We start from the raw sequence: 14,448 nt of genomic DNA on the forward strand, positions 1-14,448 counted from the left end.
CCTGTCACACAGACTACACAGAACATATAGCTTCTGTTAGTCACGTTAGAGAAAGGAAAGCCAGTTCCACAGAACTTTTAAGAATGTGCTAGAGGTTTGGGAGAAGGGATACTACCTTGTTTTTGTGATCTTCTGCTACGCAGTTTTGTTTGACCTGCTCCACACGATCTTCTACAGACTACATAACATCACACAGTCACAAACACAAAACACATGCACAAACAAATATAAAAGAAGAATGAAACATTCCAAACTAGATTTTAAAGGCCACTCTGTCAGTAAATGATGACAAATGTATTTTCAACTTTTTATAAAAGGCACAGAAACTAAGACAGGAATCTAAACAAACTCACTTAAAATGTAATGCCTCCTAGATGAACACAAAATGTATGATATAGTAAATAAATGGAGGAATAATACACACACAAACTCCATACTTACAGGAATTCTTAAAGATATTAAATAGTATACTTTTTTTTCCCCCATGGTACTTATGTGTTGGTTTAAATTTTCAGTTAGAACTCATTACAGTTGTAACTGGTGCAATTTGTAAAGCCTCATATTATATACTACTATATAATATTACTTTTATATGTATATATTACTCATGCATATATACATATACACAAAGTAATAGCTTATTTAAATTTGTTTTTCAATATGACACAAAAAATTATGAAGACTCAAATTTATTTACTTATTATAGTTATTGCAAATGTTCTGTTTCTTTATTAAGACAGTATTCAAATACATAAAGGTAAGGTGAGTTATGTCTTGTCTAAAAAATATTTGATTCAGTTGATATTCCAATAAACAACATGACAGTCATGTTGATTTAAAAAAAACCCCACTGTTAAATGAAAGAAAAGAAATTGAAATGCCAACAAAAAAAATGGAAAGAAAAATTAAAAGAAATATTGAAGAGACTGAGGAACAGTTATAACTGAGCTTTCTTTTAAAAAAAAGTTACATCCTTTGTTTACCTCACTTTGCTTTCTTTTCTTTGTGAATATATATCTTATGAAAGTCTCCTGAAGAAGTTCTTGCTTCACAAGAAAATGCCAGAGCCTTTTTGCTGGAAGAGCTGAATAATCCTTTGATCTGTATAAAAGAGAAGAAGAAGAAGAAGGAGGGGAAAATAAAAAAAAAAAAGGAAAAAGCTTCCATGTAATTAAAGGTGGACAAAACCCCAAAAAATAAATCTAAAGAAAGACTCTGACTTCAGCTAAAATTCCAATTTGAAGGAAAAAAAACAACCACCAAAGTTTAAGCTGTAATTTGTTCAAGGCAAATATCAAGAGATACATTTTTCTTGCATTTTTAAAAAAATCCAAGTTATGTTACTAGCTTCCACATACTACAGTGTAATCTGCTAACTTGCATTTATGTCTATATTTACATTCTACTAAAACTGCTTTTATGTTGAAATTATGCTGGCCCTACAGAATTTCCTCACATATTTCTTTCAGTATTCAAAAGAATTCACAAATATTTAGCTCATATGAGCCAAATAAAATTCACTGCCTCAGATTTGAGGACAAATATTTCTAAAGAAGCAGTGCATGTTTGTAAAAATATTTTAATAAAATCCTATAGCAGCATCAAATTCAAAGTCATATATAGTGAAGTAACCTAAAGTTGTATTTTAGTATATTGAGAAAAGCAAGCTATTTTGAGTTGAAAACATGGTTCACTCTCTGCATTTAAAGATACCTGCAAGCATTACATTGGTATAAACGCAGGAGGATTGGCTTTACAAGGACTGTACTACAACTTTTCTCCTCCTCCTGACATCTGCATGTATTATATAACTCTTGTCTTTTGTTGCTGAGGTAGGGTGGGAGACAGCTGCTACTAGAGGAATAGTAAAAGAGGTTGAATAGGGTCTTCCCAACAGCAGCTGTTGCCCTTGATTTGTAGTCCTCCAAGCTCCACTCTTTCCTTCTTATTTTTCTTTCTTGCTGCAGTTGTGAAAGGTGCAGCAGAATAAGCAAAGGCTGCTGCAGGAGACAGCTGCATAAGAAGGAACAAAGGGACATGGGAAAGTGGTTTCTGTAAAGCATTGGCTAGAACCAAGATCTAACCAAACTTCATTTGGCTGTTTAACTTTAGGTGGAAATACTCTTTAGTAAAGAACGTAGTCTTGCTAGGAAAAAAATACTTACTTGAATGGTGTGTTTTCAGGTTCAATCATTGCTTTATTGCGGAGAATAGCTGGTCCTGCACCTACACCAAGGTCACTAGGATAAGTATTGATGTAGTTTGGTGGTGGGCCTTCAAACTGGTCCATTCTATCTTGAAGAATCTGTTCCCAGTGTTCCAAATTTTTTATTACAGCAATGCCCAATGGTGATGTTACAGGCAGATCTAAACAGATATATTAATAAAGTAAGGCTTAGAGAAAAAAGAAATCATTTAAGTTAGTGTGTATAAAACCCCAGAATAATACAAACATCCCCCCCCCCCGAAAAAATCTTGAAAGGAAGTGTGCGTGTTGGTAATTGTAAAAAGTAATGTATTAAATTATTTAAATTTAAAAATGAAAATTAAAAAGCAAAGTCTGACAGAAAGCCACTTACACAGAAGACTGAAATGTAAAGCAGAATTTAACATACCAGTGAATTCCAGACCAGCAATGGGAAAGAAGTTCTTAACATTGTGCAGAACTAATTTTACCATTGTCAGATGCAGAAGAGCCCAGCTGTATAAAAAGTATAGATTTAGTTGTGTTAAAACAACATTAAGACAGTTATCTGCAGAATATTTTTTTGCCTTCTACCAAATACACAGATTAGAAAAACAGTGTAGATGGTTTACTGAGGTTTACCAGACACATAGAGAAAGCTACTTATATATCTACTATGCAACATAAGGGTGCCTCTAAGGGCATCTCACTGTAACAGATAGTATCCCCTTCTCTCTTTTATAAATCCCAGTTTATTGTACTCTTCCCCCAGATAAAAGAGTATGCATACATGAGCCTTTGCAAGACTGAGAATTAAGTACAAGCCCCCTGAAAAATCTCCTGAAATTCTCCATGAAATCACAATGAATACAGACAAGATACTACTTGAGTTTGGCATTCATGGCAGAAGCTTTCACAGTGAAAGAGTCTCATAGATATTAAAGATACAAATCCTACAGAGTATAGCCGTAAGGACTAATGAGACACTTGAACACATAAAAGAGCCATCATTTTTCTCCATTATTATAATGCTGACATCATCCACTTTATTTTGTCTTTTAACATTTTCTCCTTTAAGTGTTCTATTTAATCTGCCTCTCATTCAAAAACTAGACGTTATACTTTAAACAGTAGCCTAAAACACCATTCTAGAGCTGGCATTGTGGTACCTCATGTTCTTTGTGTCTTAAAAGTGAAGATACGGGTTTTTTTATTCGTTTCTTCCCCTTCCCAAAAACACAAACCGCACAGCTTTGACTTCCTAATCCTGTTTTTTTGGCAAGTAAATGGGGAACTGTTACCATGATGAGAATTTGTCACTTCTGTAATCCCATTGCCACAGATAAGTCTGGATGGTGCAGAGGACCTGTATTTTCTTTAATTTGGAAGCAAAGGTAAGCACACAACGTAATTACTCTAAAATAGTGGCAATTTCTGCTAACCTGTAAGAATTGGCATCTTTGTGTTCCTGGATCTGTACATCAGAGAGGAAAGCATCATCCTCTTCCTCATCACTGTGAATGCTTTCATCAGAATCATATATAACACCGCTGTCTGATAAAGGAAGAAATGGCTGCAATGCAAAATAACAGTCTGCTATAAATGAATTTTCTGATCTCTTAATAGTCAGCTCTTACTTTAGCTATTGCTGTCATAGAGTTTAAATGACAAGTTAACCTATAAATAAGTTTCCCTAAAACATAAAAAAGTAGCAAGGGGATAAGCGTTAATCTCTATTATTGACAAGAGACATATTTTGAAAGTTAAGTAATAGACTTGTAGACTCTTCATTTTTTATTATGAGGATATATTCTGCAGCTTACTATGAAAAGCACTCAAAATTTTCACATCATTTTCGTCCTTTAAAACTTAACAAAGAAAGATGCTTTTATGAACTGTAACTTCTATTTTCCATTTTAAATTACCTTTGCCATAAAGTAGTCCCACATGCTGAGTTCTGGAGGTATAAACTTTTCTTTGTAAGAGGGTCTTTCTGCAGGTACAGGTGGTGGTACAGTGCTATCTTTTACTGGTCTTCCTGGCACTAGCATTCTCATATTAAACCGACGGCGATGTTTATCCATTTCTTCTGATGGAAGAGGTGGTGCTAAATTCAGGTAATTTGAAAAGCTGATGTTAATACTGCAACTTTAGAAATGGCTATATGTTATAACTGAAGCAACTAACCCATTGTTATTGGTACTAATTTCTACTAATTCAGAAATCAAAGCCAGCCTAAATAAAGTAAGTGTAATCATACAAAAAGTTCACCTATGATTAATTCAATAACTGTATTTATCCATTGGAAATATCATGAGAAATACATTTTATTATCTAGATTTTAAGTTCTTGGGAGATGCAGCTTTTAAGTAAAAAGCTTTTAGCTGAAAGATTTCTCAAAAAAGAAATTAAAAAATTTTGTTGCAAAATAAAATCTATAAAATTTCACTAAACTTTAAACTGCACAAGAAACAGTAGTTATTAAAAATATAAGCTAAAGAACTCTTAAGATAGTGAAGAAAATTTGAATAGACAGACTTTTGACAACTGAAGTCTGTTTTGAAATGTTATGATTTAAAATGTCTTAATAGTTTTCAAAATATTAATGTGGAATTTGTTTTTCAAAGTGTTATTGGCTAGGCAACATTGAAGATCACACTTAATTTATTACAAAGGAGCTAGATATTTAAAACCTGTTTTTTTAAACAAAAAAAAGCCATTACTAACATTCATCTACACTGCAAGTTTTTACAAACCTTCATTACCATCCTCTGAAACATCAGGAACTGTAGCAGCTTGTAGGTTAAAGGAAAACAGAATACATCTCAAATGAAGACATGACTTTATATAAGTTATTCATGTTAACATCCTGTGAGAATAACTGCCCTAAGTGTGTTTAAGTTATTCCACGAATGACAAATACCTGTTGTGCATACTTATAATAGTGCATTGCCTTATTACTGTTTTATTTTATATTTGAGATATGGAACATCTATTTTTTGCGTGAGTTTCAAGCCTATTGTTTTTAAAGTCTGCGTGACATGATTTTCAGTACTGTTGCAAGCATGAAGTCTATGACAAATGGTTGTACTTGTCTCTGTTTCCAGAGCCTAAATTTAATCTCCAATTTTGCTTTTCCTCATTAAGACATGCTCATCTGCCTTTGCAAAATTCCTGGTTTTAGCTGGACCTGACATACGCATGAACCATTCCTCTGACAGATGAAGTTGATATTTCTTCTCTGTGGTCTTCTGCAAGGTGAAATAATTTCTTAAATAGAAACTGGTTTCAGAAATACTATTTCCAAGTTACGGCAGTTGTTAAACAGTAACACTCACCTCTCATGTACAGAAAACCATAGATATTAACAATGATTTATACCATCTGTTTTTTCACTAAAAAATAATGACTGAAAGTCCCAAAAAGTGTTATAAGTAGCTAATAATAATAGCAATATAAAAACTGCACAGTTTTTATGGCAAATTCAAAGTGTGCTGGGTGCTGTTGGAAAGGACTACTGCAAGACTAATATTTTTTCTGCATTTTAATTAATATAACAGTTTTGCTTGCCACTAGATACTTAAATTCTGCTTGCTTGGTTTTTGTCTTTAAAAGGAAGGAAATCTCTCCTAGGTTACTAGAAAGTATAAAAGGCAAATTATTAGTATGACCTTTACAGAACAAAGTACCTGGAATATTTTCTGACTGCCTTCGAGGTTTTACGAGAAGTTTCACTCCTCCGCCAAAAACAGCAGCCCACATTCGACTGTTCAAAGGATGGGCTGCTAGTCGAAATAATTCGTTACATGAGTTGGTTGCAAGGGCATGTATAAGGAGACTCAGGTAGACAGCTACAACAGCTTCACAAAGTAGGATGTTTAGCTTTGGTTGATCTTCATCCTGAGCTGAACTTAAGAGATTTATAAGTGAACTCACACCTGCAAAGTGAAAAGAGGAAAAGTTCTACGTTAAGTGAGTAGGAGTACAAATGGAAAAAAGGGAAATTTTTCACCTCTACCTTTCATGTTAAACATATACTAATACCCACATGATACTTTTATTCAGATGAAACATCCTATTAATATTTTTCTTAAAATCATAAAGATCAAAATTTAAAAAAGCCTTCTTGGGTCTGAGACGACTTTGTTGTACTTCTCTGCAAATACTATGGGCACTTCAGCTTGCCTATGAAATTCCTGCACTGTTTCCACAGTTGACCTCAAAATACTAAATTTATACTCATACATTGGGAGTAGCTGTTTTGATAGCTATAGCAAGTAAAGTATAGATGTAAGACAGTACTGTAGAAACAGCTAACAGAAATAGCTTTGCTAGGGGGTGAGGCAGACGAGAAAAACATTTTAGGATAAGAAATTATCAGCTTGAGTTTATCCTAAAGATCGGGGTCTCTTCTTCAAGCAAGATGTTTGCCACATAGAAAGTTTATTTTTATTTGTTTTGATAAGTGAAAAAGTTAAAGGTTCTTATTAATTTGAGAACTAAATCAGAAACACTTGTCCATCATTGATCATCAGTCATTTCATCCATCATATTACAGGACAGTGAAATAATTTTGAAATGTGGAGCTGGTCCAGTGGTGCTAAAAGTAACCTTATTCTTGTCTCACCAGGCCACTGAGCAGGAGATGAGTTTGGAGTTGCATGCTCTTCAATACTTTCTGTCCTCAGTCTGCGTCGATCACTCAAAAGCAGTCCTTGATAAACCATCCCTGTAAACTGATTCGCTTCTGTTTGACTGCTAAATACAAATTAATTTTTTTAATGAGAAAGAATTTTATAATATTTTTTGTAATAAAGCATAGTATATATACACGCTTCTCATTTTAATCAGAAAATGCAACATTTAAAATTCTATAGGACTAAGTCAAGAATTTTATAATTTCATGGTACACAAAATACACTTTTTTATTAAAACTTGAAATGTTTCCATGTGGCATTATCAATTTTAATATGTTATATGCATAGCTCCAGATATGAAAAAAGCTTTTTCAAAAATTTTAATAATATATTTGTTGTGAAGAATTTTAAAAAATGTTTTTACAGCATTCTCTTCCAGTTTGGAATATAAACTGCCTGAAACCTGACTTCAGTTAGGCTCAAATGTTTCCCCTTCACCCCTATTCAGCAAAGAATGAAATATTTTTCACAAGCATCCCAAGTGAGAGTGACACCAGATCTTCCTATTATTTATTGGAAAAAATCTGAATGACTGCTGTTATTTTATCTGGGTAAAACTGATCTTGCATATCAAAGCTAGCAATACGTATACTGTTTAAGTATCTATACCCATACATGGATATTTAATCCCTTTTTTAGACACATGCACTAAGAATTTCCATTTTGGATACACAAAGTATACTTCAAATGTAGGACTGTAAAAACACTTCCATTTTTACCTGTAGCTGTGGCTGTCACATAGTGCTTGATAAATGGATGCAGAAAGCGAAGCTGCTAAAGAATGAAGTGTGTACACCTAAAATAAAAACAGCCAATAAATTATACATAAGTTACATATAAAAGGTGAGTAAACTACAATTCTTTCTAAACAGCATTAGAAACTTGTTATACAGGAATGTCCTAGTTTTAAAACAACTGCAGGAAATAGTAACTGAATGTTACTTTAAGTTTACAATACAGTACTTTGAAAATTATAACTGCTTGTTCAAGATCATTTGATTGCAGTCAAAACCTTCTAATATTATGTCAAGATCATTAACTTTATTCTAATATAGAACTGCCACAATGAATGAGTATACTGAAGGAATGATTAAGTATGTCCTCTTATGATAATAAATTTGATAGAATGGTTCCTGGAAGCTGTATTATATAACATTGCAGTTCAATGTAGTAGTAGTAGTTGCTCAATATGCATAAAATACAAAAGTTTGTGTAATCATTGTATGATTGTTTTATCTATAATCTCTTTTTTACCTCAGTTATGTGCTTATAAATTTCCAGAAGTCTCCAGGAGTAACAAGAATAATACTCCGTTAGTGCCTCATAATGCAACAGAAACATTCCAGTTCTTAAACAGAAGAAATGCAAGGATTTCTTGGAAAGTCCGATGAAATCCACAGTGTGAAGAAAATGGTACTGTCAAACTGTTAAAAATGTAAACTTTTTTAAACCCACCCTGTGTTCATTTCCATCTTTTCCTACTATCTTTCCATTTAATCAAATGCTAAACCTTAGCTTCAAGCTATGAATTATCTAAGTAGTTGTTCTGCAGTTAGGAGATGTCAGCTCTTCTTTCTGAATTCTCTTTTAAAAGAACATGCATGTGATGTGAAATATGAGTTTTTAGAGTAAGAAAGATGCTTGCTATAGCATAATGCAGGATGTAAAAGGAGTCAACTGCTATAACAGAGAAAATGAGATGTAAATGAGCTTGGGTTACAGTTTTAGAAATGTAACTGCCTTGCAGTGGGACAACCCATTTAGTTTCCTAAATTTTTCCCTAATTTAATTAGTTAATAGAAATTCAAATTAATTTAATGAATATGAATACTGATCTAAATGTACAAAATAATGATTTATCTTCTTAGTAATTAACTGTGTCATAGTCTCAGGCTCTTTGGCTTCCCCCTATACCCCCCACCCCTATTTACTGAATCTGAACAGAAGATATTCACTCCTGAATATGGAGTCAGATAAAGTAATTCACCACAATTCCTTAAAAACCAGTACACTTGAGGAAATTCACGCTTGAGTAAGGTTTACAATATCTATCTTAATAGAAGGTTATATGGTAACTTACAGTCTCCCATCTCTACTTTCATTAATCTCCCTACAGGATTTGACTAGAATGATGATAATTAGTTAACTTGCATGATCATGTTGTTTTAAGAGCCAAGAATTCAGTGTTTTAGCAAACATTCACATTTGGAATAGTTCTCTCAGAATGACCAGAATTTGGATGAAAGGGAACTAAGCGGATTCAAAAAGATGTCAGAAAGCAAGTGGTTAACTAGCATTTTCAGTCACTAGACTTAAGGGAGAAGGTCAGTATTGTGAAAGGGTAAGTGTTGAAAAGTTAACTCAAACACCACATTTTAGTTTTCTCATGCTCACTCCCCATTTTATAAAAAATGATTTAGCATTTCCTGAAGGCTTTTCATTACCTTGACATCTTCAATATTAGGATGTGGTGGCGATTTCATCTGCACAATAGTGTAAAGAATATCATGGATGTGGTTGTTTAAATACAGCACAGGATTAGCTATCACAGTTTTTGTGGATGCTATGCTTGCAGAAAGCAACGGTAGCGTTGTGGGTAATGGAAGTGGAGACTGAAGTTGTTTTACAGTAGTTTCCTGTTTAGAAGAAAAGATTGTATTTAAAATTATTGCTTTCAGAAAAAAGTTTAAAAAAATGATAATTTTACATCTTAAATGTTTTTCCAGGGTTATTTATCCTCTTCCACTGCTGTCTACACAGTACAGACAAGATTTTATTGTGACTGATGTCAAAAGTAAGTTCTTTACTATAATAATATGGATCACACCTGATAGCCAAGTTTCCTGGAACTCTTTTCAGTTTAGTGCTGGGAGAGCTTTTTTATGTAGTTCATTAGGAAGTGTTGGGATTGTCTATTAAGAAACACTAACTAAAAATGCACTTGCAGTAGCATAAGTTGACATAATACTCACCGGTCTGAGTTTTATAACAGAAGTCAAATTTGCACTGATCTGAGTTCCTCAAGTGGAAACAAACATTTTAATTTTTTTTATTCTTAAAGGATTGTGCTAAGCCTAGTACCACCAAAACAGTTGTCTACTGCTCCTATTTGAAATGCGAAAAATTGAGGACTAGAGCAAGTTAAATGACTTGCCCAGTATCAGATTATCTGCTGTAGCTCAGGTTAGTTATTTACGTTTGCTGGAAAATACTTCTTTTTGTATGAAATAAATGTAGAAAATGTCATAACATAGTAAAAGGGAGCACTACCCTGTCTGACTTGGTATTACTTGTTGAGCCTTGCAGCTAAGACCCCATTCCTTGTAGCTCCCTTGCATGATTTGCAGAGGTGCAGGGAATGAGATTTTGTCATATTTCAGCAACTGTGAATTTAATTTATTACATAGGTACCCAGAATATTGTGATCAAAATTATAATTTTATTAAAACACACATACAATGCTGCAGCTATAGTATAAACAGCAACATTTACATTCCATAATTATAGATAGCTTAATCCTCAATGTCATATATAGATTCTTAAGTACCAAATAATCAGAATATGGAAAAGCAGCACGCTTAAATACCAAGTTCTTTCTCCAAGAACATTAAAATGATCTTGGCCATAAGACTTGCAGAACATAAGAAGTATCCATCTAGGCACAAACTTAAGCATTTGACAAAAGTGACAGTCCAGAACTGTTCACACTTGTGAATAGAAATTAGTTGAATTTGTTTTACCTGCTGTGACTCTTGCAGCAAGAACTTCAGCTCCATTCTTACAGATGCTAAACCACCACCTTGTGCCCCATGAAGACTACAATAACTTAGAAAAACTCTTAGAAGAGCTTGGTTCTTCTGCAGCCACCACTTTCGTCTTTCAGCATGTTCTCGTTTTGCTTGTAACCTACGTCTTTCTATCTGGTGCCGTTCATACGAACCAATGTCTGGCTTATCCATAATATCGTCGTGATCAAGTAGATCCCCATTTACTTTGGTATATGTTTTACAATAGTCTTTGGCCCCTGTGTCATGGTTGCATATTTCATGCATAGCTGCAATCTCTTTTTCAAGCCAGTTGTACAGCTGAAATCTGAGCTTTCCTCCATCTACTTCATAACCTGTAGCCAAAGTCCTCAGTTCAGTCATAAGGATCTTCAAACAGGCTCTGAACTTCAATTGTTCAGCAATAACATCAACCTCAGTGTCTCCTGCATCAGAAATCTCCCCATGTGGTGTTTGTAGGATGTTGGTGTCTGAGTTTCTCTCATCTTCTCCATTCTTAGAATCAGATTTTGACTTTTTCATCATTATACCAACATCCTTATCCTCTTCATCTGACCCATTTTTGTCTTCACCCCAATCAAGAGTAAGGGGCTCATCATCAAATTTTACTGCTGGTTGACTCCAGTCAAATTGTGCTGAAGATTCAACAGTGTTCTCCAAAGCAAAGGAAGTTGAAACTGGCTTTGACCAGTCTATATCACCACTTCCAGCACCATCCCTTACAGCTTTGGAATCTGAAACACCAGCCTGTATTGGAGGACTAGATGGATCTTTCTCTGCAGCTACAGTAGACTTTTTTCTTACTTTTGGAATTTTGGAAAGGACTTCAAGAGCTAGTACAGGGCAGCCCACTTTAAAATGAGCATTTGCAGTAGTGAAGAATAATTTCCTTTCTATAAGATTAATTTTATCAACAAAGCTTTTCTCAGTTTTTAGACCTAAGGTAGCCAAAGTCCCTTCTGGTGAGCTGAAGTATCTTCGGATGAGCAAAGGGTGGGTTCGAAGATAATTGTAAAAACTGAATACCACAGGATTGCATGACTTGACAATAACTAAGGAATTAAACAGATATGACATCTATTGAAAATAGCTTTAAAATGGTATCATTCTGTTTTGCAGTATTTCCTGCATTACAGAGATTTGTCAAAACACAATAACAAAGACAGTTTTGGGTCTAGCTGCCAAAACAAAATTAAAGAATTACTTATTCCCCCCCAAAAGATTAAAGGTATGAGCTGGATGAGTAGAAAGATACTGAATTCTCTCATTTGCCTCACTGTTATACTCCACTCAGCTAAGCCTAAAAAAAGCTGAGGTAATCAGCCAGGTAGAGATTTCCCCAAGGGAGGGAATATGCCACAGAAACCTATGTAGCAACCTGTCATTTAACATTAGTCTCAGAAGAGACAGGATAGGAAATCCTGCTATAGAACACTGATAACTCCTAGAAGCAAGAATGAGAATTTAAGTCCACTGGAATAAAGACTAGCCAGCATTCAGTAGAGAGGTATTGTAGGGAAGTACCCAACAAAGGCGGCCCTCCTGAGCTTATCTGACAGCAGTACTAAGTTCAGTATTGGGGATTGGAGACAAGTCCTTAGAATAAATTGGATTTTTTTTAAATTTTTTTTTTTAAGGAGTAGAAATTGAGTGGGCCAGTACAGAAGCCATTTAATGATTTCAGCATAATGGCAGGGACTGCAAACATACACAGAAACTATTTCTTCTTCTCTACTTTGTCTTAATAAGTTTGTCCCATCAGGCTAACGTTTTTCCCTTACCTGGGTTTTCATCATCATCTTTAGGTGTTTGCTCCAATAACGTGTCCAGTGCTCTAGTGTAATCTTTCATTATCCAGTATGCAATGCTTCTCAGAAATGGATCAGGATGCAATTTAGTACAGCTGAACCCAGTTCCATCCTTATGGCAACCCAGAATCTTTTCATAAAGAATGGAGGTGTATGTGACAGAGGTTTCAAACTCTGATTCATATAAACGAGCAATAACCATAGCCAACTGGATGTCTTCCATTTTCTCAAGGCACACCTACGGTAAGAAGCGGGGAAAAGATTGCTTTATGAGGGAAAGGTAGTTCTTTAAAATAACAGTGAAGGGAATAGCAATATATGTTTACAGAACAGATAATTTTTTCTCATCATATCTGTTCTTTGGGTCAAAAATGTGGTAAGTGATATATATCTAAGTAACGTATTTTCTTCCATGTTTGGAAAGAAGCGTACTTCTATTTCAGGAACTATCACATGCATAGCAGTACATCAGCATGTCAAAAATTAATATGGCAGAAGTAAACATGTTTATTTTTATTCGACCTATTAGAATAAACATAACTTCCAACTCTAATGTTAATAGTAAGATATTCTTCACACTGTCTCATCTGCAGAATTAACTTCTAAGGAAAATTCTTTACATTCTCAGGTGAAGACAAACATACTGCATGTAAATAGGCAGGATAACTAAAGGTTCTCTAATTCCCATTCTCTTCTGAGAGCTACTGCTTAGGTTATGATCCTGCTTACAGCTCTCGCCTCCCTTGTGGCAGGCAACTTCACAGCTCCACTAAAAAGGGATCCTAGGACTGCTTCAGAAGAGAACTCTGACTACTTTTTTTACTTCAAGTTGTAACAATAGCTCATGCAGAATAGCTGGAGGCTGAACAGAGTGCTACAGCTTAACTGTGCTGATCAAACAGAAAGTTTTGCCAGAAGGGTCATGACTAGTATTCCCAAGAGTGCTTCCACTGAGGACTGATGTATCTGAACAATTATTCTGGCCTTCAGATCAGCTTCCAAGCTGCTTTTCACAATAGTGTGGAGGTAAGTGGTATGTCTGCAGGGCACAAGGGGGTCATGTGTGGACATACCATACCATTTGTGCTGTCACAATTTGTGAAAACAGCAGGAGAGAATAGCTTGTAAGGATGCACATACATAGGTCAAATTAGAAATGGAATCTTAATTTCTCAAAAGTAGATACCTCTATAGCATCTTTCAGTGAACCTGCTAGCAAGAAAAATGCAGCTGATTGTTCAAAACGTTGTTTTCCCAACAAAGCAAAAGCATTTTTTAAAGCAGCTTTGCGCCATCTATCTTCACTGAAGTTGTGGCTGAAAAAGGCAGTCATCTTTTCATCATGCTGGGACCTGCATAAAGAAATGCAATGTGTACAACTACTTATTAGATAACCTTAGCACACAATCACTCGAACAACATCACTTTAAATTAAACTCTAATCTTGAATAAATTCTGCTTTGCATTGCTGGTCAATTAAGATTTAATCAAACTTACAGTTAGCAGAACTTACCTAAACAGACCCCACACCACTGCCTTTTTCTTCATAGCAAGGTAAAAGAGTGCAGCATCTAAGGCATCATTGTTCCTCTGGAATGAAGCTTTTGCAACCTGTAGTAAACAAAACCTACTATTATTACTGAAAATATAAAGGTTGCTTTTAGCTAAATAACATATGTTCTCTGTTAGGGAGGATGATCTAGGTGACTGTATTATTTCTACAAAGCAACAATAATTTCTGTCAGAATGTTTTCTTCATACGTGACAGCTCTCATTACACTGTAAATGTTCTTAAGAGTCAGAAAAACAGCAGCACTGCAGATAGTAACCCCTCTCAACCACAGTGGGACGTTAAAAATGTGCAAATAAAAATTCTTCTCTTTAAAAATGTTACAGTAACTCATGCTATTAGGTGAAATTCCTCTTGCAATCCGTTAGTTCCATATACTTAAGCTAATACAAGTACTTTTTTA

General features: G+C 34.6%; 2 protein-coding genes across 8 annotated transcripts in view; one reads left to right on the plus strand and one right to left on the minus strand.

Annotated features, from left to right (window-relative positions):
* Positions 1–14,448, plus strand: part of AP4E1 (adaptor related protein complex 4 subunit epsilon 1) — a 320,304-nt gene that overhangs the window by 193,951 nt on the left and 111,905 nt on the right. The window lies entirely within an intron of this gene.
* Positions 1–14,448, minus strand: part of DMXL2 (Dmx like 2) — a 56,144-nt gene that overhangs the window by 9,291 nt on the left and 32,405 nt on the right. Inside the window, exons 21-35 of one of the 7 annotated variants that reach the window (XM_049812862.1) lie at positions 13,989–14,086; positions 13,662–13,827; positions 12,449–12,713; positions 10,623–11,719; positions 9,327–9,518; positions 7,602–7,678; positions 6,813–6,940; positions 5,875–6,123; positions 4,942–4,980; positions 4,111–4,292; positions 3,628–3,758; positions 2,616–2,701; positions 2,166–2,367; positions 984–1,101; positions 116–178 (exon numbers count right to left, since the gene is read on the minus strand). In XM_049812862.1, the coding sequence (XP_049668819.1) occupies positions 116–178; positions 984–1,101; positions 2,166–2,367; positions 2,616–2,701; positions 3,628–3,758; positions 4,111–4,292; positions 4,942–4,980; positions 5,875–6,123; positions 6,813–6,940; positions 7,602–7,678; positions 9,327–9,518; positions 10,623–11,719; positions 12,449–12,713; positions 13,662–13,827; positions 13,989–14,086 (3,093 nt within the window). Of the gene's footprint in view, positions 1–115; positions 179–983; positions 1,102–2,165; positions 2,368–2,615; positions 2,702–3,627; positions 3,759–4,110; positions 4,293–4,941; positions 4,981–5,874; positions 6,124–6,812; positions 6,944–7,601; positions 7,679–9,326; positions 9,519–10,622; positions 11,720–12,448; positions 12,714–13,661; positions 13,828–13,988; positions 14,087–14,448 lie in introns of all 7 variants that reach the window. The other 6 variants (XM_049812861.1, XM_049812864.1, XM_049812863.1 and 3 more) reach the window with 6 other exon arrangements.

Source organism: Accipiter gentilis, chromosome 10 (assembly GCF_929443795.1).
Source record: "Accipiter gentilis chromosome 10, bAccGen1.1, whole genome shotgun sequence".
Lineage (NCBI taxonomy): Eukaryota > Metazoa > Chordata > Aves > Accipitriformes > Accipitridae > Astur > Astur gentilis.